Here is a 25695-nt window from a genome sequence, read left to right as displayed (position 1 = left end):
ACTGAAGTCTAGATTAGTTTCAGATAGCAATGGCTTTTGAATAGCATCATCCCCGATTCTGCATATTGGTCTCTCAACATGTCATTAATTGAAGTTCTGAATTCTCAATGTTCCATTAATTCCTTTAAAGCAGCTACATAGCCAGCAATTGTCTCTCCTAGAAGCCTATTCCTCAAATTGATTTTAAAATTCTGCATGGTGACTGAAGGCTTCAGGTGGTTTATTTACAATTTTTACTAACTCATTGAAAGTCTTTGCATCCGGGGTGTTAGGTGACGTGAGACTGGGGATCAGCCCATATGTTTTGCTCCCGTATGTAGACAAAAGAATCGCCCTCTTCTTGTCCTCCCCTGTTATGTCATTAGTGGTAAAGAAGAACCCTAGGCGTTCGACGTCATGAGACCAGTTATCGGAAATAGGGTCAAATGGTTCAAGATGCCCAAACTGCGGCATACTCGATGACTAAGGACAGTGTGCTTTCAAACAGCTTTCAAGGTCGTGGCAAAGTAACATCGCTGGCTTATCGAAGTTTTCTTGATTGCCGTTAATTGATCTGGTTTATCCTCATTGCCAGTTTTATGTTTCGCTTTGTCTGGTGAATGCTAGCTGTGCACTTGATATGAACACATTAGTTGGAGCTTGAAACATTATGGGCAGAGAGACCGATTAACTGAACAAACACTGGTGGTTTATTGGAACTAAGAACAGAGCACTAACACCATGTGTGCTTCTTCAATCACCTCCAGCTCTGGACTTACAATTACCCAAGTAGCCTGCACTGTGTAGCAATTGGTCAATGATCAACTAACTACATTCTCTTAAAGGTACATAGCACTTACTTTACCACAAATGTCCAGACTCTATTTGCCTGTTAGTTATCAACCTCAGACTAGGAATTCTAAGCAATGAGAACAGCCAGGGCTCCTATAGGCTTACACTCTAGGTAAAAGGATTTGGAAAGTGGTAAAAGTTCCAAGAGCATTTTTTTATCATTTTGATCAGTTTATATTATATATTTAAACCTGTGTGTATCAGTTCCGTGTGATTTATTTGAATTTTCATCTTGTCTCTGGGTACCAGATATAAAGTAGGAGCAACGTGCAAGGAGAACAACTCTATAATTGACGAAAAAGAAAATTGCATTCAAATTGTATTTGCGTAACATATTTATTTAAATTTATGAAAAAATGATTGCTCACTGAACTACCTACAGCAACTAAGCTACTAGAGATAACATTAACATCACTGTATAAAAAACTGTGCAGGGGATAATACAGCAAGAAATAATTTATAACTGAAAAGCTACAGAATGCAAACAGGAAGAATGCCAGATTTGTTCACACAAAATGCATAAAATAGCACAAGACAATATTGATGATTATGTGATCTTAATTTTTAGGGTCAGTTACAGCTATGTAACTTACTTCTACTGTGCAATTAATAACCTCAAGGAGCCTTTTAAGTTTCAAGTATAGTTGGAATGAAGTTTTAGTCTTCAAATGAATGCTTATTTTTTCTGGGTGGAGCTAGATAAAGACAGAAAATAAAGTCAGGCCTTAGTGATCTTAAAATATTCACTTCGCCTTAGGTTGAGATTCCCATAAACATACACCTTGCCCCTGAATTTTTAGAATTGTCGATTTTCTTGCTTTCAAGAAAATAGTTGCATAATATAATGGCTGAGCATTTCATTTGCTCTGAAAAACTGCATGCTGTCAAAAAGACTGATCACTATCTTTGTACAGCTTGGGTTGTTCTATATACTTCCACATGACCTAAGCATCACTAAAATTTATGGGAAAACAGAATTTGTAGAATTTTGCAGTAACTCACTGCAAAGTTGCTACAGCTTTGTCACCAGCTGAGCTTTGAAAGCTACCAAAATGACACTGGAACAAGTACTATGATAAAGCAGACAAAACGAATACATTTGCCCTTCTATCTATTCTAACATATTGAAATTGCCAACTACCATGCAAGCTACTCGTATTATTATTATTTAATCTTTACAGCCCAACTGTCAGGGGGAATTGTCATCAGCAGTATTCATTTTATTGTATCTGCTGTCATTTTCAAATTATCAGCCATTGCTTCCCACAACCTCTCAACTAATTTAATGGTCACAATCATTTATGTTTAATTATGGCTTTTCTGTGAGTCCTGAAAACAAACAATCCTTTGACACCTTAAATATGCTCATAAATGAAAAGGCATCTTATTGATGAGAGGAGATTGGTTTAGTTGGGATCAAATTTTGTTTACTTCTCCACCCGAAAACAGTTTAATTTGTCATTCGTTTCATTACTGCCTGTAGGGTCTTGCCCTGAGCTCAATGGCTGCTGCTTTTGCCCACATGACAATAGTCATTGCAGTTGAAATGCATTAATTGTGCTTGAAGCTTGTTTACACATTTCTGGGAGATCCAATAAGGTGTTATATAAATGCAAGCCTTTCTTTCCTTCCTTTCACTAATGGCACTTGTATTCTCGCTTGAGACTTGCTACCTGTAAGATTATTGGTTTTATCCATTTGTGAAATGCCTGCTATAACATGTTATCATTACCTTCCTGTTACATTTTGTATAAAATGGGGAAGGCAGTGACAGGAAAGAAAAGGGTTTGACTCTGATATGAAACGACATAAAAATGATGAACTAATGTTTTGTGTTACAAAAACAATTCCATCCTGCTAATAGGAAGACAAGAAATCACGAAAAATGAACTAAGCTAGAATGGTGCAATGCTATTGTAAAGACTGAATAGACCTGGATGATCAGCTTGATAAAGGAACTAGATAGCTTATGAGAAGAATTTAAAGCACTTTGCTGAAATACTGTCACATTGGCACTTCTACTGTATGTTTTCAATCTACAGGGTCCTAATGACTCGTTCGTTGTGTTGCAGTGTTGTCAGTCAGAAATATAGATTACCTTCAAAATTTCTGTCTTGTCAGGTCCAATTTCATCAAATGTCAAGGTTCTTTATGTGAACTGCAATATTGTTAAAGATGCTGCAGACAAGCCACTATAAAAATCTGCACCTCTCCAACACATGTACCTCTGAATATCCTATGCACTAAATAATTTGGCAACAATAAATTATAGATTGGCAATGGAATCGGGCCACAACATCTTTATTTAAAGAATTATCAGATAACTAACATTCCATATATCATTCTTCTATTTATCATGCATGTCTGAATTGTATTCTCTGACTACATACAGACCAAAATTGATTTATTTTCAAATGGGCAGCATTAAGAAGTATAAAAAAAGGCTTCTAATGATTGTAACAAATGGATTTACATGCTTAAAATATCATCATTATACTAATTTACTGGGGTGCTGATTATTTCCCACAGTCTTTGGGATGAACCCTAATTTATCCTCTAAAGGTAGTTGCCCCTTAAGTGGCATAAAGATATTTAAACTTGAACGGACACTTATTCTTAATGGTTTTCTCATGTTTTTTTTCTGAGAAAGACATTGGGAGTCTCATTAGCCTGATTTTTCAGGCACTGTGTGAACTAAGGTCCCAAAATGGTGGGCAGGATGTGTGTGCCGCCTGCCATATAGGCCAAAGATAAATAAGAGGGGTCCATTGCTCATGCTTGTAGCAGGCACTGAGGTAAGACTGTGGAAAGATCTATAGAACAAAATCAGTCAGGAGAAATCAGGCTAAGGAAAAACAGCAATGAAATAGATTGAAAGAGAACTAGGATGACAGTCAGATCTGACAGAGACCAAAAATCAACAAAAAAAAGATGGCAATGAGACAGAAAGTGGGTAGAAGAAAGATATCAGATCAAAGAGAGAAACAGATCAAAAAGAGAAAAACTGTCTCCTGCATCATTTTCTGAGATTTCTGCCTAGGCAATTTCAGAGAATGGCTCAAAGAAAGTGGGCATTACAGATTGTTGCCAGCACCTTCTCAACAGAGGATCTGAAAGGAGGCTGCCATAAAGCATGAATATGAGCCAAGAAAGAGGAATCCATTCAAGGGTGATATTCCTTACCAGGTAAATACCAGCCCATGCAAAATAAACTGAAATCAGCAATTTATTTTTGTCTAGCTAAGTTCTAGGTGGGCAATTTTCCAAGGTGGTAGTGCTATTAGAGTCAGGGGTAAATTGTATCATTATCTGCTTAAGTTTAATTTTTTACATTAAGCTATGGTAGCTAAATTTGCCGATGACACCAAGATAGATAGAAAAGTAAGCTGCCAAGAGGACATAGAGGATCTGCATAGGGACATAGGTTAAGTGAATGGGCAAAAAAAAAATTGGTGGATGGAGTATAACGTGGGAAAATGTGAACTTGTCAACTTTGGCAGGAAACTGAAAAAGCAGTCTATTATTTAAATGGAGAGAGACTACAGAACTCGGAGGTACAGAAGGATCTGGGCGTCCTGGTACATGAATCACAAAAATCTGGTATGCAGATACAGCAAGTGATTAGAAAGGCAAATGGAATGTTGGTGTTTATTGCAAGGGGAGTGGAATATATAAGTTAGGAAGTTCTACTGCAGCTGTACAGGGCCTTGGTGAGACCAGATCTCGAATACTATGTACAGTTTTGGTCTCCTTATTTGAAAAAGGATATATTTGCATTAGGAGCAGTTCAGAAAAGGTTCACTCAACTCATTCCCGGGACAAAGGGCTTACCTAATGAAGAAAGGTTGAACAGGTTGGGCCTATGCCCACTGGAGTTTAGAAGAATGACATTGGATCTTTATTGAAACATATAAGATCCTGAGGGGACTTGACAGGGTGGAGGCTGGGAGGATGTCTCCTCTTGTGGGAGAGGCTAAAACTAGGGGACACAGTTTAAGAATAACAGGTCTCCCTTTTTAAGACTGAGATGAGGAGAATTTTTTTCTCTCAGGGTGTTGTTAATCTGTGGAATTCTCTTTCCCAGAAAGCAATGGAGGATGGGTCACTGAATGTAACCAAGGCTGAGTTAGATAAAGAGGTCAAGGGTTACAGGGCCAGACAGGAAAGTGAAGTTGAGACCACAACCAGATCAGTCATGATCTTATCGAATGACAGAGAAAGTTTGAAGGGCTGAATGGCCTCCACCCGCTCCTAAGTCCTAAGTTCCTACGAGCTAGCATACTGCGATGGGAGGCTTTAGCGGTTCTCTGAACACCATCTCAGCCTGGTCCATTTTTTAATCTTCACTGTTCGTTGAGCACATGGAGCTACGTTTTAACCCTGGGGCTGAGAAACAGAAGTTGGACTCTGGCCGGGTGTCAAACCTACCCTGGGGGTGGGGATAGTCACTTACCTGTGATTTTCCTTGGGGCAATCAATTAATAGCCAGAGGGTGGGTTCACCATCCAAGAAAGGACAGAAGGCAGGCTCTCAAAGCTGGAGATTGCTTCTATTAGGCTCTTAATGAGGTACGTGGGAGGGTAACCCTGCTTCCCCCTGACTCTGCCTCTGCAAAAAAAGCTCAGAGGTGAGTTGGAGCTGGGAAAGCTGCATGCCGAATAGTTGGGGTATTTTTAACTCCCACCCACCTCTGGTTCTGGCCCAGCTAGAAGCAGTTCAGCTATTGCATTCAGCAACTCTTTAGATTCAGGTTAAAGGTGCACTGTAAATATATCAACCCTCTCATTTTGGCATAGAAGATCCCATGGCAATGTTTGAGGAGAAGCAGGGCAATTCTCTTTGTATCTTGACCAACTCTTATCCCTCAACCAACATCACCAAATAAACGGATTAGCTGATCATTTAATTTGCTATGTGTAAATTGTTGGCACGTTTCCCTACATTAAAATGGTATTAATGTTTCATTGGAATGGGGTGCTTTTCTGATGTTCTGAGGTACTCTCTAAAGACACTTCCTTTCTTTGGGGAATGTAACCTCCAGCAATTTCTGTTATAAAGATGCATACTGCTCATTTTGGACACTACTGTGAAATGCCAAGACCAAGTGTTATATGTGAGGGCTGAGCTTCCTGAATTTACTTCACTGAAACGAGCTCCATTAGCTTGATGGCACATTTGTAGACCCAAATTTTCTTGGGTCAGTGAAGCCTTTGGTTTCCTAAAGGGCTGCATTTATCCTATCAAGTGTGGTTGACAGAGGAAGACCCTTGTGTTTCTCATTGGCTATAACCCGATGATATAAAAGTATCTTTAGTTTGTTTAAATTGAGAATCCAAGAGAGTGCAAGAGAAGGACCCTGGGACAGGCAGTCAGCAGCACCTAGAGGAGAGTGCAAGAGAAGATTTAAAAAGAATTTTTAAGAGAGTCAGAGCAGAGATTTAAAAAGAGCAGGACCTGAGAGTCAGAGCAGAGACTTAAAAAGAGTGGAAGCTGAGAGTTAGAGCAGAGATTTAAAAAGAGCGGGAGCTGAGAGTCAGAGCGGAGATTTAAAAAGAGCGGGAGCTGAGAGTCAGAGTGGAGATTTAAAAAGAGCAGGAGCTAAGAGTTAGAGCAGAGATTTAAAAAGAGCGGGAGCTAAGAGTTAGAGCAGAGATTTAAAAAGAGTGGGAGCTAAGAGTTAGAGCAGAGATTTAAAAAGAGAGGGAGCTGAGAGTCAGAGCGGAGGTTTAAAAAGAGAGGGATTTGAGAGTCAGAGCGGAGATTTTAAAAGAGAGGGAGCTGAGAGTCAGCGCGGAGATTTAAAAAGAGAGGGAGCTGAGAGTCAGAGCGGAGATTTAAAAAGAGAGGGATTTGAGAGTCAGAGCGGAGATTTTAAACGAGAGGGAGCTGAGAGTCAGAGTGGAGATTTAAAAAGAAAGGGAGTTGAGAGTCAGAGCGGAGGTTTAAAAAGAGAGTGAGCTGAGAGTCAGAGCGGAGATTTAAAAAGAGCGGGAGCTAAGAGTTAGAGCAGAGATTTAAAAAGGGAGGAAGCTGAGAGTCAGAGCGGAGGTTTAAAAAGAGGGATTTGAGAGTCAGAGCGGAGATTTAAAAAGATAGTGAGCTGAGAGTCAGAGCGGAGATTTAAAAAGAGCGGGAGCTGAGAGTCAGAGTGGACATTTTAAAAGAGAGGAAGCTGAGAGTCAGAGCGGAGATTTTAAACGAGAGGGAGCTGAGAGTCAGAGCGGAGATTTTAAACGAGAGGGAGCTGAGAGTCAGAGCGGAGATTTAAAAAGAAAGGGAGTTGAGAGTCAGAGCGGAGGTTTAAAAAGAGAGTGAGCTGAGAGTCAGAGCAGAGATTTAAAAAGAGAGGGAGCTGAGAGTCAGAGCGGAGATTTAATAAGAGAGGGAGCTGAGGGGGGTTGCAGGGGGGCTGTTTGCAAGTGCGGTCAGGAGTGGTTTAAACTAGAATGGCAGGGGGATGGGAGGGGGAACTTGACGAGGGAGAAAGAAGAGGGGGAAACAAGGATAGAAACAAAAGACAAAAGTAAAAAGCAAAAGTGGAAGGCAGGAAAAACAAGGGTGAAAAACAAATGGAGTCATAGTGCAAAATAAAGCTAAGATGACTGACAAGGTTAAAAAGACAAGTCTAAGGGCATTGTATCTTAATGCGTGGAGCATTCGCAATGGCGTAGATGAATTAACAGTGCAAATAGATATAAACGGTTATGATATAGTTGTAATTATGGAGACGTGGCTGCAGGGTGACCAAGGATGGGAACTGAACATCCAGGGGTATTCAATATTTAGGAATGATAGACAAATAGGGAAAGGAGGTGGGGTAGCATTGTTAGTAAAGGAGGGAATCAATGCAATAGTGAGGAAGGATATTGGCTCAGAAAATCATGATGTGGAATCTGTTTAGGTGGAGTTAAGAAACACCAAGGGGCAGGAAACATTGGTGGGAGTTGTCTATAGGCCCCCAAACAGTAATGGAGATGTAAGGGAAGGCATTAAGCAGGAAATTAGAGATGAATGCAATAAGGGTGCAACTGTAATCATGGGTGACTTTAATCTACATATAGATTGGACAAACCAAGCTAGCAATAATACTGTGGAGGAAGATTTCCTAGAGCGTGTACGTGATGGTTTTTTAGACCAATATGTTGAGGAACCAATTAGAGAGCAGGCTATATTAGACTGGGTATTGTGCAAGGAGAAAGGGTTAATTAACAATCTTGTTGTGCGGGGTCCCTTGGGGAAGAGGCGACCATAAAATGATCAAATTGTTCATTAGGATGGAGAGTGAAAAATTGAATCCGAAACTAGGGTCCTGAATCTAAAGAAAGAGAACTACGAGGGTTTGAGGTACGAGTTGGCAATGATGGATTGGGGAACCTTATTAAAAGGGTTGACATTGGATAGGCAATGGCTAATATTTAAGGAACGTATGGATGAATTACAACAATTATTCATTCATATCTGGCACAAAAATAAAACAGGAAAGGTGGCTCAACCATGGCTTACAACAGAAATTAGGGCTAGTATTAGATCCAAAGAGGAGACATATAAAATTGCCAGAAAAAGCAGCAAGCCTGAGAATGGGAGCAGTTTAGAATTCATCAAAAGTGGACAAAAAGATTGATCAAGAAGGGGAAAATGGAATATGAGAGTAAACTTGCAAGGAACATAAAAACTAACTGTAAAAGCTTCTATAAATATGTGAAGAGAAAAAGATTAGCGAAGACAAATATAAATCCCTTACAGTCAGAAACAGGGAAAATTATGAGGAACAAAGAAATGGCAGAAGAACTGAACACACTTTTTGGTTTTGTCTTCACAAAAGATGACACATAATTTCCCAGAAATGTTAGGGAACCCAGGGTCTAGTGAGAGAGAGAAATTGAAGAAAATCAGTATTAGTAAAAAAATGGTGCTAGAGAACTTAATGGGGTTAAAGGCTGAAAAAGCTACATCCCAGAGCACTGAAGGAAGTGGCCCTGGAAATATTGGATGCATTGTTGGTCATCTTCCAAAATTCTATAGACTGTGGAGCAGTTCCTACAGATTGGAGGGTGGCAAATGTAACCCCACTATTTAAAAAGGGAGAGAGAGAAAATAAAAGAATTACAGACCAGGTAGCCTAACAACAGTAGTGGGGAAAATGCTGGTCTGTTATAAAAGATGTGGTAACAGAACACTTGGAAAGCATTAACGGGATTAGATAAAGTCTGCATGGGTTTATGAAAGGGAAATCATGCTTATCTAATCTTCTGGAGTTTTTTGAGGATATAACTAGTAGAATAAATAAGGGAGAACCAGTGGATGTGGTGTATTTGGATTTCAGGAAGGTTTTTGATAAGGTCCCACATAAGAGGCTGGTGGGCAAAATTAAAGCACATGGGATTGGGGGTAATATACTGGCATGGATTGAGAATTGGATGACAGACTGGAAACAGAGAGTGGGAATAAATGTGTCCTTTCCCGGGTGGCAGGTGGTGAAACACTAGTGGTGTACTGCAGGGATCAGTGCTTGGGCCCTAGCTATTCACGATATATATAAATTACTTGGATGAGGGAACCAAATGCCATATTTCCAAGTTTGCTGACGATACAAAATGGGGTGGGGTTGTGAGGAGGGTGCAAGGAGGTTTCAGGGCGATTTAGACAAGTTATGTGTGTGGGCAACCACATGGCAGATGCAGCATAATGTGAATAAATGTTAAGTTATGCGCTTCGGTGTGAAAAACAGAAAGTCAAAGTACTATTTAAATGGTGATATGTTGGGAAATGTGAACGTACAAAGGGAACTGGTTGTCCTTGTACACCAATTAATGAAAGTAAATTGGTAGGTGCAGCAAGCAATTAGGAAGGCAAATGGTTATGTTGGCCTTCATTGCAAGAGGATTTGAGTTCAGAAGTAGGGATATCTTACTGCAGTTACTGCAATGTGAGACCACATCTGGAGCATTGCATGCAATTTTGGTCTCCCTACCTAAGAAAGGATATACTTGCCATAGGGGGAATGCAGCGAAGGTTCACTAGGCTGATACCGGGGATGGCAGGACTATCATATGAGGAGAGATTGGTTCGACTGGGCCTGTATCCACTAGAGTTTAGAAGAATGAGGGGGGATCTGATTGAAATGCATAAAGTTCTAACAAGGCTAGACAGATTGGATGCAGAGAGGGTGTTCCCCCTGGTTAGGGAGTCTAGAACTAGGGGCCACAGTCTCAGGATACAGGGCAGGCCCTTTAGGACTGAGATAAAGAAACATTTCTTCACCTAGAGGGTGGCCAACCTATGGAATTTTCTACCACAGAAGGCTATGGAGGCTGGGTCATTAAGTATGTTCAAGAAAGAAGTTGATAAATTTTTGGATATTAGGGGCATCAAGGGGTATGGAGAGAAAGCGGGAATATGGTGTTGAGATAGAGGATCAGCCATGAGCATATTGAATGTCGGAGCCGGCTCAAAGGGCTGAATAGTCTACGCCTGCTGCTAGTTTCTATGTTTCTCTAAGACAATATTGTTATCTGAAATGTTTTGGAGCCAGCTGCAGCAGAAAACTGCTTGTTAAATTCAGAGAATAACTTTACTATTTGAATTACCATATTAAAAAAAAACAAATAAAACAGTATAAAAATGAATGTGAATTTATATCATATCAAGGACGGATGTCCACGTTTTGTTAAGAGCTTTGTGTTTACTGAGGTAAGGGACATTAGGGCTACAGTAGAAACCATTTTCCATTTTGTAGTCTCCAATGTCAGCATCAATCACCTTCAGACTAGATGTAGCATCCTTAGGTACAGTATAAAGCATCTGTTGAACAAAAGCATGAAAACTTCTGTCCTCATTTATTTTAGTCAAAAAGTGAACATAAGTCATACGTGCAGAGCATGTCTTGAAATGCAGAGAACAATCAACTTTTAAGTACCTTTAAGTTGGGATAATTGTTATGAAATAATTGGAACTCTTTTTTAGCCTTGTTAAATGAAGTTAATTCCATGTTCCTATTGCGTAGGAGGAGTGGATAGAAAGGGATTTTTTTTTAGCCTGCAGTCATGTTTTTATTTGATTACCATATTTTATTGTTAAATTTAAATGTGTATCAAGGAATTTACAATGTGCCACCTTCAGATTACTGCATATTAATACCTGCTATGTGAGAATACAAATAGCTCAGAAAATAGAAGGCCCATTTGAGTGATTAGGTTTCCCATCACTTAGCCTCACATTTAGATCCAACACAAACCATTTTATCTTTTTCCTACCTTGGCATCAAACGTATATCTCCTTGTTAGACTAAAAAACTATCCATTTGTTTTTTGAATGTTGCCATCAAACTCTATATTTACTGTAATTCCGTAAATTAACAAACCTTTAAGTATGAAGTTGTCACTCTAAGCTGTGTTTAATTTGTACATTCCTTAGTATTTCTTCTTTCCCCTGTTCCCTGGCCATTGTTCTGTTCAATTAAAAGAAAAAAAACTATAAAATGTTTCATGGGGAAGTTATCAGTAAATTTATGTTTTGCTTGTTTAAAATTCTAAAGGCAATGCTGGCCTCTGTGGATGTGGAACTAGCCTTTTTGACTAGATATTTACAATTTAAAAAAATCCTTCTGAATAAACTGTTCAATTCTTCAAAAAATATTGTCCAATTCACCTAACCAAGTTGAGGAAAATATTCAATAACCAATGAAATAGGAAGGAAATACTTAAAACTAGCCATTTAAAAATGCATCTGTTATGAGACATGTAAAAAAAGAACATTCTGCGGTAGTCACTTAAAGATCTGTGTTCTTTCTTTAGAAAGCAACCATTTTTCCTTATAGATTTGTACATTGTATATAATATTTAAGCTCTTTTGAATTTCTCGTGTTGTTTAGATGAAGAACTTGCACTTGCATGTATATAGCATCTTTCACATTTTCAGGACAATCTCCAAGCATTTCAAAGTCATGAATTAGTTTTAAAGTGTAACAAATGTTGTTAAATAAGCAGACACAGCAACCAACTTTCATAATGCAAGTTCCACAAACAGTAATGAGATTCATTTCCAGTTAATTTGTTTTGTTAGTGTCGATTGTTGATCAGCACACTGGGAAAACTCTCTGCTTTTCTTTGAATAGTGCCAGAGGATCTTTTACATCCACTGGTGGCAGATGAAGCCTTGGTTTAACATTTCACCTAAAAGACAGCATTTCTGATAGTTCAGCATTCCCTCAATACTGCACTGAAGTGTAAGCCTAGATTATGTACTCAAGCTTAAATCCATAACTTTCCAACTTGTGTATAAGAGTGCTACCAGTGAGCTGACATTGAAAAGCCTTGAAAATTAGCATCTTCTTATTCCAAAGAAGAAATACTCCTGAAATCCTCAAGTAACTTCAAATATAGATAGAAATTATTTTCACTAAATTAAGTTTTAACTAACCAATTCTGGATTTATCCACCAGGGAATCAAGTAGATGCAATATAGTCTAAAACTGGCATACAATCTGATATTGAAGCTGGGGAGTCGTTACTGGAAAGCATAACTATAACATCTACCATTTACATTTAGAGTGCTTTTGTAGATGGACTGTGAAGAAATTTGGCAACACTCAGGATGCAAAAGCACAGCTGAATGGTAACTGTCTGACTGCTAACTGTGTTCAGAAATTAAAGAGTAAATGAACTTGGGCAAAAGGCTATTATGTTTTTGTCTGCCAAAAATAAGCAAAAACATAAATAACTGTGACAAAATGTATGTACAAAATTTCTTAAACTATTTGAAGCAATGAAAGCTAAGATCTTTGAATAGATTTTGATACATGAATATGCAAAAATGATACCTCACTTCAATGAGATACAAAAAATGCTTCTTATTGGCAATAAATCCTTGGTGGAAAAAATGAGGTAGAAATTTGTCTGGACCTGTATCATGTCTATGAACAGACTGCATGCACTAACCACGTGGGTGTGCAGAGGAGGCAAAATTGGCCAGTGGTTCTCATTATCTTTAAACAGGTGGTTTTCCCAGTGCCACTAGTGCTAATGATTGCCAGCCCTTCTAATAAGTAAAATATTGAGGATCTGTGATGCTACTTAAAGGTAGTCTGCTCCTCTTAAAGGGGAAGTGCACTTTGGTAGGCATCTAGAAGGCAACTTATGAAAACAGAAGGCCAAAGAGAAGCTCCATGAAGCAACTTCTGAGATACAGTATTGGAGGTCTTGGTGGAGGAGGTCCAGAAAAGAGAGAGATCCTCTTCCCATCAGGTGCCAATAAAACATGTTGATGCGTTGCTCAGGAGGAGTGTGCACAGAGGTGGAAAAGTGCATCAGCATTAGGAGCAACACTTCTGGGACAGGGTTGCAATGCAGGGAAAATTTTCATGACCTACCAGGTTTGGTAGGATAAGGTTCCTAACTCTTATCTCATCGCTCTCTGCATGACCCTACACTACCTGAAGCCCCAGCATTCTTAGACTTCCCCTCTCCTGATTACAGTCTCTCTCCTCCATTCACTGCAGCAGACTTCATTCCACCTCCTTCTGCTCCTAATGCCACACTCTGCATCTTGTATGCATCCGCTGTTTCTGTCTTCACCTCATCACATGTCTCTCATGTATTACACCGGCACTGCTATTCTACCATGATATGCACATCCTCAAATCATCTCACTAGGCTAAAAACAGCACTCTTTCTTCTTTTTTGCAGGTCAAGTTTGTGAGCAACAGTAGAGAAAAGATGAGGACATGATGAGGTAAAGTTGCTATCTGGGTCCCTTCCCCAGTCAAGGACCCCATCAACCAGACCATGGGTATGGGTTGCACCTGGCGCAGGCAAGTGACATGTTGAATGATGTGACCTGCAGTGTTCTTGGCTATTTTACACTGTCACTGGAATTTTACCCAATTACATAGAACAAAGTTCAGTTCCTTTCAGCAGTCATTCGTCCTTTTTTTCATTCATTCATGGGATATGGGCATTGCTGGCTAGGCCAATGTTTAGTACCCATCCCTAATTGCCCTTGTTCAGAGGACATTTAAGAGTCAACCACATTGCTGTGGTTCTGGAGTCACAGGGAGGCCAGACCATGTAAGGACAGCAGATTTCCTTTCCTAAAAGACAGCTCTGCTTCACCCTGACATTAAATACTAATCCTGGTCTTTCTCTTTTCTTTCATGTGAAAAAAATGTAGAGGGCCCAAAGGCTGAATCAGTCTCATTTGACCTTACTTTAGCAAGTAAGCATCAGCTCAGATATTGGGCATTGTATACTTTACAGGATAGGAAGAAGGAGTCTGCACTAGGAGGCTCACAATGCACTAGTGTGCAGTAGCATGGGCAAAGGAATAGAACAGCCCATGAAGCAACTTGCCAGAAGATTAACATTCAGATCATGCAGTCAACCATGGACCAGGTGACCAGCTCTGTGAATGATGCATTATGGCACAGAATGAAAGAGCAATCACCAGGGTTTCTAACAGCTTTGCTGGAAGCTCAGATTGTTATCATCATGGCTGTGGGGACTAACCGCTTCTCAGGTTTTCAATCTATGAAGGAAAGAGGAAGTAGGACTTTAATGAGCACGAATAGGCAGCTTCCAGAACATCAGAACACTTTTCACTTTGTCCTAAAGAGCAGTGGCCATGTAGAGATGCAGCCTGCTGACAATGATACTAAATCCATGGGAGAGGCTTGAGCTATCCTTTCTTTTACCTGGCCTCTGACCCAGTGCCTTTGTTGGCTCCACACAGCATGCTAGCCCAGAGTGCCTCAGCTGATGCTGAAACACAACAACCTGTGGCTTGGCCTTCAAGGACTAGATGACTTTAAAGTCATCCACCACCACCATCTCAAATGCACTCAGTAAATGATCAGCCTTTTACCTCCCAGACTCCTGTGACTAGATAACCACCTTGTTAGAGCAGCAGAATAGATAAACAGGCACAAAAGGGATTGTACTAGCGTAATTTCAGTTTAACATTAAGCCAGAATTTGATGTTAAAATAACAGCACAGCTGATGGCGCTCAGCATTATTTATTGTAAATGGCAAGTCAACTTCAAATGAAGTACAGATAGTTAAATGTGAATATCCAAAGGTTGCTGCCAGGCTGCGCACTCCACTGTTAACTCCAGAAAATACTCACAATACTTGTGTTGGCAGTAGATTAAAAGGAGTAAATACTAATCTTAGTCAAAATATTTTGATAAATCAACAAGCTTTCTACTGTGGTGTAAAGTTGAGCAACTAACATTTCAATGAGCATCTATATTACCAAATATGTGACACATTGAAGTAGCTCATGAAATTGCAAAAGGTAATCAAAAGCCAATTTGAGTGAAAGTTTATATTTGTTTCTATGGGGCAGAAGTTTGCCTGTGCCCATTTCAACCCAAAGGCAGTTCAAGCCCAAACCAAGAGGCTGAAGGGTGGCCTGAAATTGAACATTATACCTCATCTAAACAGCCCAGACTATCTGATTCACCTGTCACATTTCCACAAGCAGCTCACTCTTTAGGAGAATTGAAATTTGGGCCACTTGCTCCACCAGCAGATAAATGCCGGCAAGGTGATTGCTGGGGCGAGGGACAATATGATGGGGCTGCAGAGCACTCCTGTTCCTTCCAGCTTCACATTAAAACATCTTTTAAAAAAACTTTACTTACCTTTTTGGTTGGCGGCCACTTGCAAGTGCACATCCACGCCTAGCAAAATCTGACTGAAGCTCCTCCTATCTTTTTCCATTTAACCCCATCACCATGCCCTTCTGTTCCTTTCTCTTTCATGTACTTATCTGTTTTCCCCTGATATGCCTCTATGCTATCCACCTCAACTATTCATTATGGTACTGTAGTGAGTTTCATGTTCGAACCATTCTCTTGGTAAAGAGGTTTCTCCTGAACCCCCTGTTGAATTTATGAATAACTGTCATATTTATGGCCCCTGGTTCTGATTTCATTTGCAAGTAGAAGCATCATCTTTACATCTACCCTAGTAAACCCTTTCATAATCTTAAAGTCCTCTAATTTTAAAGACCTCAGTCTTCTATTTTCTAAAGAAAAGAGCACCTGTCTATCTTTCTTTCCTGATAAATATAACCTCCCAGTTCCGGTACATTCTAGTAAATCTTTCTTTCTCCTTGTCCAGTGCTTCTATGCACTTTTAATAATAATATGGAGACCAGAACTGTTCACAGTACTTCAAGTATATTCTACCAAGATTCTATACAAGTTTAACAAAACATTTCTGGTTTTTAATTCTATTTATCTAGAAATGAACCCAACTTCTATGTTTTCTTTTTCTCATGGCTTGATTAACCTGCATTGCTACTTTTAGGGATTTGTGGTTCTGTACCCCCAAATCTTTGTTCCTCTACCCCTTTAGATACTTAATTTTCAACTACTAGATGGCCATCTTATGCTTCTTACCAAAACGTGCGACCTCACACTTATTCATATTGAAGTTCTTTTACTAGTGTAGTGCTGTTCAAAGTTGTAGTGCTGTTCAAATGTGATGAGCCTTAAAGAAATGTTACAAACTATTGTGAAGAAAAGGATACTTGCCTGAAATTGTATGAACTAGTCAAGTTGCCCAATAAATCTTTCATCCCATTATTATTGTTAAATATAACAACCAATTTTTTTTTTCTTACATCACCTGGAGATTGAGCTAAAAATGGTGACTGCTATTATGTGCCTCATCCATGTGACCATGCTTAAAACTGTTGTCTGATGAAGTGTTACTGTTGATGGGTGAAAGCAGTTAGATGACCATAGCACATACTGAAAATGCTATTTTGACAGTAATTATATAGATCTGTGATAAGGTGCATCCGATTGTCATAATAATTACAGAGTTAGGTCACAGATATTACACTTAATAACTGTGTTTAACAACATTAACATAATAAAGGAAAGGGTCTGGTTGTCTTTCTCTATTTAATCAAATAGGATTTTTTTTGAAGTTCTTGAATGCAGCGTTCATTTAACAGGTAACTACCACTGACTGAAGAATCAATAGCATTGGACTTTGACTCAGATATCTAAAAGAATTAGGATACTGAGGATTATAAACAGAGACTGCTTTACCACATGGAACTATTGAGGCAGAGACAACATTATCCTGTAAATTTATAAATGTATTTGAAAAAGAAGAATATAAAAGGATACAAGGATCGTGGCAAAATTTGGTCTGCACAAGCCTCTGGGCTGGGGACTCATTGGGAGGTGGGTTGTGCTGAAATTTGCAGCAAAAACCCCCCACAACCCCCATATCTTGAAATGGTTTGCAGTTTGCCCAGTAGATGTGGCTGGTGGTACGCTAAGCTGGGCAGTGCAAAATCTCAAAACAGCAGTGCTTAAAAAGCAATGGCTATTCAGTTAAGAAAATTCAAATAATTATTTGCAATGGCACAGTGGAGGCAGCACCAGTTGTTTTGAGATGGAATATTTGGAGCTTTTGCCGTAGGCAGTGCATCAAATGAGCTGGGTCCTCTCTAAGGCTGAACGTCATCGTCCTGTAAAAGTGTGGATGCATGCTGCAAAGACAGAAGTCACCTGTCAAATCACTGAAGCCACCTGGCTCCCTCTCCACTTCAATAAATGAGGAAGAATTTTGGTGCTTGTAGGAGCAAGATGAAGGTGAGTTAATCTTTACACACATTTCATAAGGGGTTGATCAAGTATGCAACAACTTGAAGTTGGAAATTTTGACACCCTTTGGGAAATATCATTTTAAGCATTGTTTACACTATTGTATTTTTGCAATGCTGTTTGTTTGAGCCCGCTATAAGCAGGCTATGCTTTTGTTAGAGTTGCAGGCGGTGGCCAAGGAACAGAAAGGAAACAGATGCTGACATAGCCACAGTAAGATGTTCCTCCATTGATTGGGTCAGTAGCTAAGGATGAAGAGGATGGCCTGGTTCCTCATATGAAGCATTGACTCAATGTTACTCCCCCTTCAGAACATGTGACCAATGTTGACAATTACATAATGAGGTCATCATGGCTGCTTCCTGACATCTATGATAGTGTGGTCAGACACCACCAGAGTATAAAATGCAATTCTTCTCTCTTCATGAAGGGTTTATATGAAGACCCCTGTTGGCCACACAAATACTCATGTGATTCTTTGCAGCAGAGGGGACCGTGCTATCTGGTGGAAGTTTTGTGTCCTGTAGAGTTGAAGTTTCCTTTCCATGGGGATAGCTGCTGCTTGTAAACAACAGCTGTCATTTCCCTAATATGTGTACAGTGCAGGCTGCCATATATAGCAGACGCCTTTGGGTTGACTCAGAAGGATGCAGAAGCATGAAAAAGTTGTTCAGTTCTATGGAACAATCATTCTTAATGTTGATGTTGTTGCACAGATCATTGGGCAGCAGGTCACTGAGTTCTGGGCTGCCTGTTTTGAGAAACAGAGGCAGTGAAGCTGCAGCTCTTCTGAGATGTCCAAGTACAAGTTAATGTTGGATGTAGTCAAAATACCTAAAGGTCATTGCACATGCACGTGTCGATTCCTCATGAATGACCTTTCTTATCTTGATTATGGCAGTATGTTCAAAATCCAGCAATATCTAATCTTACATCTTTCAAAGAGCCAGTGTTAAAGTCAGCATTATAAAAGAATAAGGAAGAAAAGTATTGACAATGGAAAAAAAAACAAAACATTAGTGCTAAAATGGAGTTCTTCCCAGCAAATTCAGTTAATGCCTTGAGAAAACTGTAGCAATGGGAAACTTAAAACAGAAAAACCCTGCAAACATATGTTCTCTTATTAAGAGGAATGCTTGAGGACACTCAAGCATCCACCTCTTAAGGATGAAATTTAATTTGTGAGCAGAATGTTGCCCCCAATATCATTAAAAACTTGGGCTGCAAACTTTATTATGAGAAACAAAATCCAGTGTTCTGGAAATACAGCTTCATTAATTGCTCTGATTGGGAAATCGGATAGATCACACATGCAAAATTATCCCACCAGTGATATTGTGTGTCTCAAGATTTATCCTCTAGTATCTTCCATGCCTAAACTCTCTGTAATTGCAGCTTCTAAACTTATTTTTAATGATTATTAATTGCATTTTCTGAAGAGTAGAGCAATACAAATACACAACGCATCTTTTGTATAAGTGTGGATAGTTTAAGACAAGAACCATGTTTTCTTCCATTTATCCAAACTTGTAATATTATTTTGTTTTAGGTCATATATGATTCAGTCCACTTGATTCCTTTTCTAATTCTACATGAATGAATTTCTGCATCTTTGATACTATTTATTTTATCCAAAGCTAAATGCCTTATTTCCATGCACACAACATATGTAAATGCAGAGAAGCAGAGAAGTTCTTGCAGAGTTAAATGGTCCCCAAGTTTTCACATTCTGATTTTTTCTGGCAAGGTTTTGGAGAATTAAAAAGCTACAGTAGGATGCAGTATGTGTCAATTAGTTATTTCCACTGAGTACGGTTTCTCCTCAAAATATAATTGAATAGCACATGGGAAAGAATATCGTTTTAAATATTGGTATGTGGAAATTTCTTTAGGTGTTCTCTTGCTTACTTAATTCTCAATAATGCTTTTACCAATGAGTGTAGGGATTTTCTAGAATGATTCCAATAAATGAGTATTCTTGTAATTTAATGGAAGGAAGGGGATTCAAGTTCAATGTAGGACTTCTTTGAATGACACAAAGCCACCAAGGAAGCTTAACTTGTGATCACAAACACTGGTGCAATAGTTTACAAGGTGTTTTGAAAATTTTTTAAAGAAAATATGAGTCTATAAAGTTGAGACAAAATGCAGTGAACTCTCCAGAAAAGATTTTCATTAGCGCATGAATGGTGTGGAGTTTCAAAGGTCATTCGAATGTCAAAAAAGTTGATGCTAATTGTAAATACCAATTTTATTGGAATGAGCATTTAATGCAAAAATAAGTAATAGCATTAGACACAGGAGGAATGGTCTTAGAGGAAGCAATACTTGTGTTTGAAGGATTATCCAATGATATATTAGAGAAATCAAGCTGGGCCAGCAATGTCAATTCAATTGTTTAACAGAATTAGCTCATTAACTAAAATAAGGAAAATGAAATATAGCTAGTGACTTTAAAGCTGTAACCTGATCTAGGGGTTTAAGTGACATTTTCAAACCATGTTATGTCAATACGTTACTGTCGAAACAACTTACTACTATAGATCTTCCGATAGTGAAACACAACAAACTTTCAATAGACATATGCTTATAGTTAAGGGTGAAAAGTTGTTGCGAAATAAATCATGACTAGTAAGGAAGGAAATAGAAGCGACCATAGATGAGTTGACCGTTTGGACAGTGCATCTTCCGAAACAGCCAGTTAACAGTGGCGGAGGAAAAACTGTGTCTCAAAATCTTAGAAAAATGGGAAAGGCGGAACAATAGCTCTGATTTTTACCCGGGTGTAATGTAGCAGTAATTGAACTTCAGTCCGGATGGGAGGTAGTTGGCAGTACTGGAACTTACCTGACGCAAGTTGCATCCAGGCGCATACTTTATAGACCGTAGCGGAGTTGCAAAAGAAAAAGAGACTGAAGCAAACAAGGCAGCCAATGATCAGAAGCATGGAGATGCCAACGAAGAACATGGCAGTTTTGAAGGCTCCCGAGGGGATGGAGCCGAAATCCAGGGCACTTCCTTTGCAGATCAACTCCCTGGTCAGTCCGTTCCCGATACAATAATGAAACAATCCGAAATAGCCAGCCTGGGGCGTATTGATGCTGTCCCCAATCCAATAAGGCTGGATAAAAATGACCACAGTTATAATAGCAAAACAAATAGTGAAAATAGCCCAGAGAACACCTATTGCTCTGGAATTCCTCACATAATTGGTGTGATAGATCTTAGCAGCCTCTTGGGCCGGTAGCATTTTGTCCCCCATCCTTAAATATTTCAAAGGCTTTAAAACAAAAAGATCCTAACCAGTTCGTGCTTTGCTCTTGTTCTTTTTTTGATGCGGATAATCGTCACCTAAGATGCTTTCTCGCTGGCTTTTTCTTGAGTCATGTTGCTAAGGAAACGAACAGCTGGGTTTGAACGAGACACAAATAAATTCTGCCGTCTCGATTGTGTTCCGCCTCGGGTCCAGTTAAATCGCCGTTGGTCCAGTATTTGTTCTCTGGGGTGGGGAGAGGTTTGTACAGGCTGACAATTTCAGCACCGTGGACAGCAGCTTCATGTGAACAGAGTTTGAGGGTGACGCGAAATTGACGTACAAACGCGCGGCTCCCCAAGCAGACTTCGGGAAGTCTGGCTTATTAAAAAGGCAATAACTCAATTTCAGAAAGTATCTGTGAATCATGTTTTACTCAAATCAACCTTGGAGTCGGACAAGAAGTCCCTAAAACCTGGTTGACCGCGCAGGGTTTTCTTTGTTTTTGAAATGCAATTTCCAGGTGTGGTTTGTGGTGATTCGCGGATGCGATATTTATTACAAAGTGGGATGGAACAATTTGTAGCTTAATCAACTAAAACAGTAAATATGAATAATTTTGAAAGAAATGAATGTATTTTTCGGCACGCATTCCGATTGTGCATTTTTGTGGGACCCGTTGATAGCATAATTGCCTTTTAAATGTTGTTTTTCAAACAAGGCACACATTTCCAATGTCCAGCCACAATGGTAACTACATTTTAGAATAAATATAATTGATCAGTATTTGGGAGAAAGCTTATTTTAGAAAGAAGAAAGCATGACATATTTCTCAAACATTGTGAAATGTGCTATTTTTCTGTATCAATATGAGATATGAAATCAAATAAAAACAAGTCATGTAAAAACGGAACAAAATCTATAAGGGCTAATTTTGTGACTTAATTATCTCTGCCCGCCAAAATTACAGATTGGAAACTTGGGAGTGTACCCTGCACACACACAAAAAAAGTTCTACCCATGCCAGTGCACCCCCATGGCAGTGCACCTGAATTTCAGATTTGTGGTCTTGGTGGATTAAGCTACCCACCAAGAGCACCAAGTCAGAAAATGATCCTTATGGATCCTGCTACATCCAGATCGTATGGAGAAAGGAAAAATGAGAGATTGGGCTGGACTAGGTAATCTCTGTTTTTTCTTAGAAGTTGTGCACAAAATCTAACGATTCAAATCGAAACCAACCATCGAATGTTTTCAAAAACTTTAGAATGCTGATGTTACCTGGTGCAGGGTGTTCGAATTAACCTCAGCAATTACTGGGTTAGGGAGGAGGAACCAACGCTCATTTGCACTCCAATTGCTATATAATAGCCCATCCTTGATATGCATCAAGTGGAGTGGATTGCACTTAATTTGGATTCCCATTTCCGACCATGACCAAATAAATCAAATATTATTGAGGCTTAGATTAGGGAACAGCCAGCACCAGTGGAATTGCATGACAACAATGAAACAATGGCCTGCAGGTGAGGAGTATCGGGGAGAAAAGTGGCTAGGTAAAAGCATTATAGAATGATTGGATAGGATTTCTAAGCTATCATTCTCCAGACAGTATCAAGAATCAAGGCAATGCTTACCTTTGGGAGCTGGGGGGCGGTCAATAATTAAGAGATTGTGTTATACAGCTTATACTTCGTTGTTTATTGAGAACAGTTTGTACACCTTTAAATTATTCTTAATTGATATAACTACATGCCTACAAGAATAAGAAAGACAATGAAATGTAGGTTTCCCTTTATGTACTTTGCTGTTTTAATTGTACTACTTTTGCAACAGGCATTTGACTGTAGAAATAATAGACGGAGATACATTTGAAGCAATTACATGGAAGAAAGAAAAAACAGAGAAAGATGCATGGTTTATAGTGAGACTTTAGTAAAATATTTTTTCTCGATTTCTGTTGTAAGACCCATACATGAAGCAAGGGATGGTTCTTCTAAATCTATGTACTGTTAAAGTAATAACATTATCAGGCTGCTCCAACAGCCACTATCTGTGTTAGTACATTACAAGGCATGATTGTTGTCACCACAGTATAAGTCTTCAAGGTATTGCAGTGGTGAATTCTAAGTGTTTACCTCAGCCATTTAATTCAGTAACTGAATGCTCCAGATTGTAACTCTTTTGAGTACAAACACGTTTCCATCTGTTTTCAGATGAAGTTACATTGTTTCATAGTTTGCCATTGTGAGATTTGAACTCTTGAGATTAGGGTTACAAGGCCAGTACCATAACCACTTGGCCATTTAGGCTCCAGATTGTAGATGCAGAGAAAGCTGGTTACATGAAAAATAATGATTTTGATGTTTATCTTAGTCATCTTGTTTGTTTGTAGATTCAAAATAATGTTCAAGATTAAAAGCTGCAGTATCCAACAAACCACTGCAGTTAGGCTTACAATTCCAAAATAAATGAACTGCTGACTTTTTTCATTCTTATGGAACTAAACAGTTCAGACATTACTAAAAATAAACTCTCAATATTGTAGTTGCAAATTGAAAAAGCAATGGATTGAAGGGAAGAGAAGAAATTCAGATTGCAGGATTAACAATTTTATATAAATTTACAAAACACCCAAGCTTATCCTTAAATCAACAAAGCATCTTAGAAGAATATATATATATTTGAATGTAGTTTTTCTGCATATGTGCTTCCTAAAAGCATTCCATCTGATTTCCTAGAAGGCAAATTTTGTTGTAACATACTGGGTATGTTAAAAAGTCATCATTTGACCTGTTACACCACTCTGTTAATATGCTGTGGAATCTAAATTGAGAGAAACCTTTAAAATACTAGTCACTCACTTTAGTATGTTACTGAATATCTATATTTCATCTGTAGCGCATTATGTAGTGTTATTATATTGCAACATTTTCTCAATATATTACTGTGCCATTTAGATCATTAAATTACTTTTTATGATCGCTAACACATAATTCATACTGGATTTGCCACTAATCAATCACTATGCTAAAATTTCAATATTCATACTTTTAGGATCTGGGGCAGTCCTGAGAGGAAGGACGAGCTGGCAACTGATATGGCAGCTTACCCTTTGATTTAAATGTCCTGACTGAAAAAATCTGCTTTCCCACGATCAATAGAATTGAGGATGTTTGTATTGTATGACAGTCTGTACCCACAAAACCTATTGCTTTGTTAAAAAGTAAATGTTATAACATGCATTATTTCCTTACTTATCATATGATGATCTCAATAAATGGAACATGAACATAGCATTACACTGTATATCTTCCTCTATGCTCTTTTTTCAGCCAGCATATATCAAAGCATATTCGGCTGATGTACATTTGAAACTAGGGTGAATTGGAATAATTTGGCTGTAATTGTAAATCATCCTTGATAATATAGTGTGCCAATGATCTTCATCTTAAAATCAAGCTTATTAACTTTCTTTTAATGAGTGTTTTATTTTAACTACTTAATTCAAGGTAAAATGATGTAATGAAAATGGAAGATGTGACTTCCTGATAGTTCTACTCAGCAATAAGCTGCTGTGACCTAGTTACCATGGGGGCAAAGGGCCCAGGTCACATTCTGTTAAATCCCAAGTGTCAATTTTCACAGGTGAATGCAAAGGCGGAAATAGATGCCCTGGCTTTGAATAGACTTTCTGTCGTGCAGTCAAATTTCTAGACCTGTACCTCTATAATAGCCATATCGCTGAGTTTCATTAACAGTAACATAACTCCTTTTCGTTGTTTTATGCCTTCAAAGATGAGAAATACATTTCTAATAAACAAAAGGAAATTTGTATATCATCAACATTTTCAATTAATTCCCAATGTGAATGAAAGCTGCAGTATTAAAGCATAAAATGGTTAATTAGAAGACTATACAAAGGCAAGTTCTTTCTTTCTTTAAAATAATAGAACCGGAGCACCTCTTTCATATAAAGTTCAAAAGAATCACATTACAGCCAGTGTTTTGCATTTGAAAGGCAGCTCAGTAGTAATTGAACAACCACTTCAGTGATGTATAATTTAATGAAACCATACAGTATTAATTGAAGCCAACATTGTAAGTTAACTTCTTGGAGCTGGGATGCTGTAATAATTTAAAGGAGGACTCCACCCTGTTTTGAATAATTTGCATGTTTTAGTACCTATGTCAGAATTATGCTTCATTAAAAAGTCTTTAAAATTCGTTTTTTTGAGAACCAAAAGTCTGTGAAAATTCAACTATGGAGCTCAGTGGTGTCACCCTAGAAGGCAGTGCTGGCAAAGAAATGAATGGCATTTCCAGGAGTAAAATATTCAGTGTTACAAACGTCATTTTATTCACAATGTCACAGTGCACACATTTCAAAACAATTGGCTCAGATTTTGCGATGGTAACGACAGCAAAACTGATGAGATTCGCCACCATTACTCCACTGATACTAAAAGTAAGTCTAGGGGTCTTTAAAGCACAACCTGCACTTCTATAGCACCTTTCATGATCTCAGAATATTCTAAACTGCTTTAAAGTCTACTTTGATGTGGTAATGGAAGGAAATGTGGTTGCCAATTCCTACACAGCAAGGCCCCAATGCAATAAGATAATGGCCACATAATCTGTTTCAGTTATTTTGATTAAGGAATAAATATTGGTCAAGATGCCTGGAGAAATTTACTGCTTTTTGGAAAAAGCACAACAGGATCTCACGCATTCATCTTTGAGGCAGAGGCTGAATGCAACAATATTTCCTCCTGAGTTTAGCTGGTTCAGCAGAAGTTAAGGATCAAACCTGCAATTTGTCTGTTTTATTTATCTATATCACACATAAAGGCCAGGATTTTACATTTGGCATGTGGGGGTGGGCCCAACACGCTGGAGGGTAAAATAACACGCAATGACATCCGGCGAGCGTCCTGACTTCATCGCACAGTCTCGCAATGTTTCGTTCGGCGGGCACGTTCTGGA

At 38.7% G+C, this 25695-nt stretch overlaps 1 protein-coding gene across 1 annotated transcript in view; it reads right to left on the bottom strand.

Annotated features, from left to right (window-relative positions):
- The window catches only part of LOC121282392 (LHFPL tetraspan subfamily member 5 protein-like), a 125041-nt gene extending 104335 nt beyond the window's left edge, over positions 1-20706 (bottom strand). Inside the window, exon 1 of the mRNA XM_041196112.1 lies at positions 20304-20706. Coding sequence (XP_041052046.1) covers positions 20304-20706 — 403 coding nt within the window. The remainder of the gene's footprint in view (positions 1-20303) is intronic.
- Positions 20707-25695: the final 4989 nt, after the last annotated feature.

This window comes from Carcharodon carcharias, chromosome 9 (genome assembly GCF_017639515.1).
Source record: "Carcharodon carcharias isolate sCarCar2 chromosome 9, sCarCar2.pri, whole genome shotgun sequence".
Lineage (NCBI taxonomy): Eukaryota > Metazoa > Chordata > Chondrichthyes > Lamniformes > Lamnidae > Carcharodon > Carcharodon carcharias.
The sequence above is the reverse complement of the archived record's forward strand: the minus strand, read 5'-3'. Positions and strand labels throughout refer to the sequence as shown.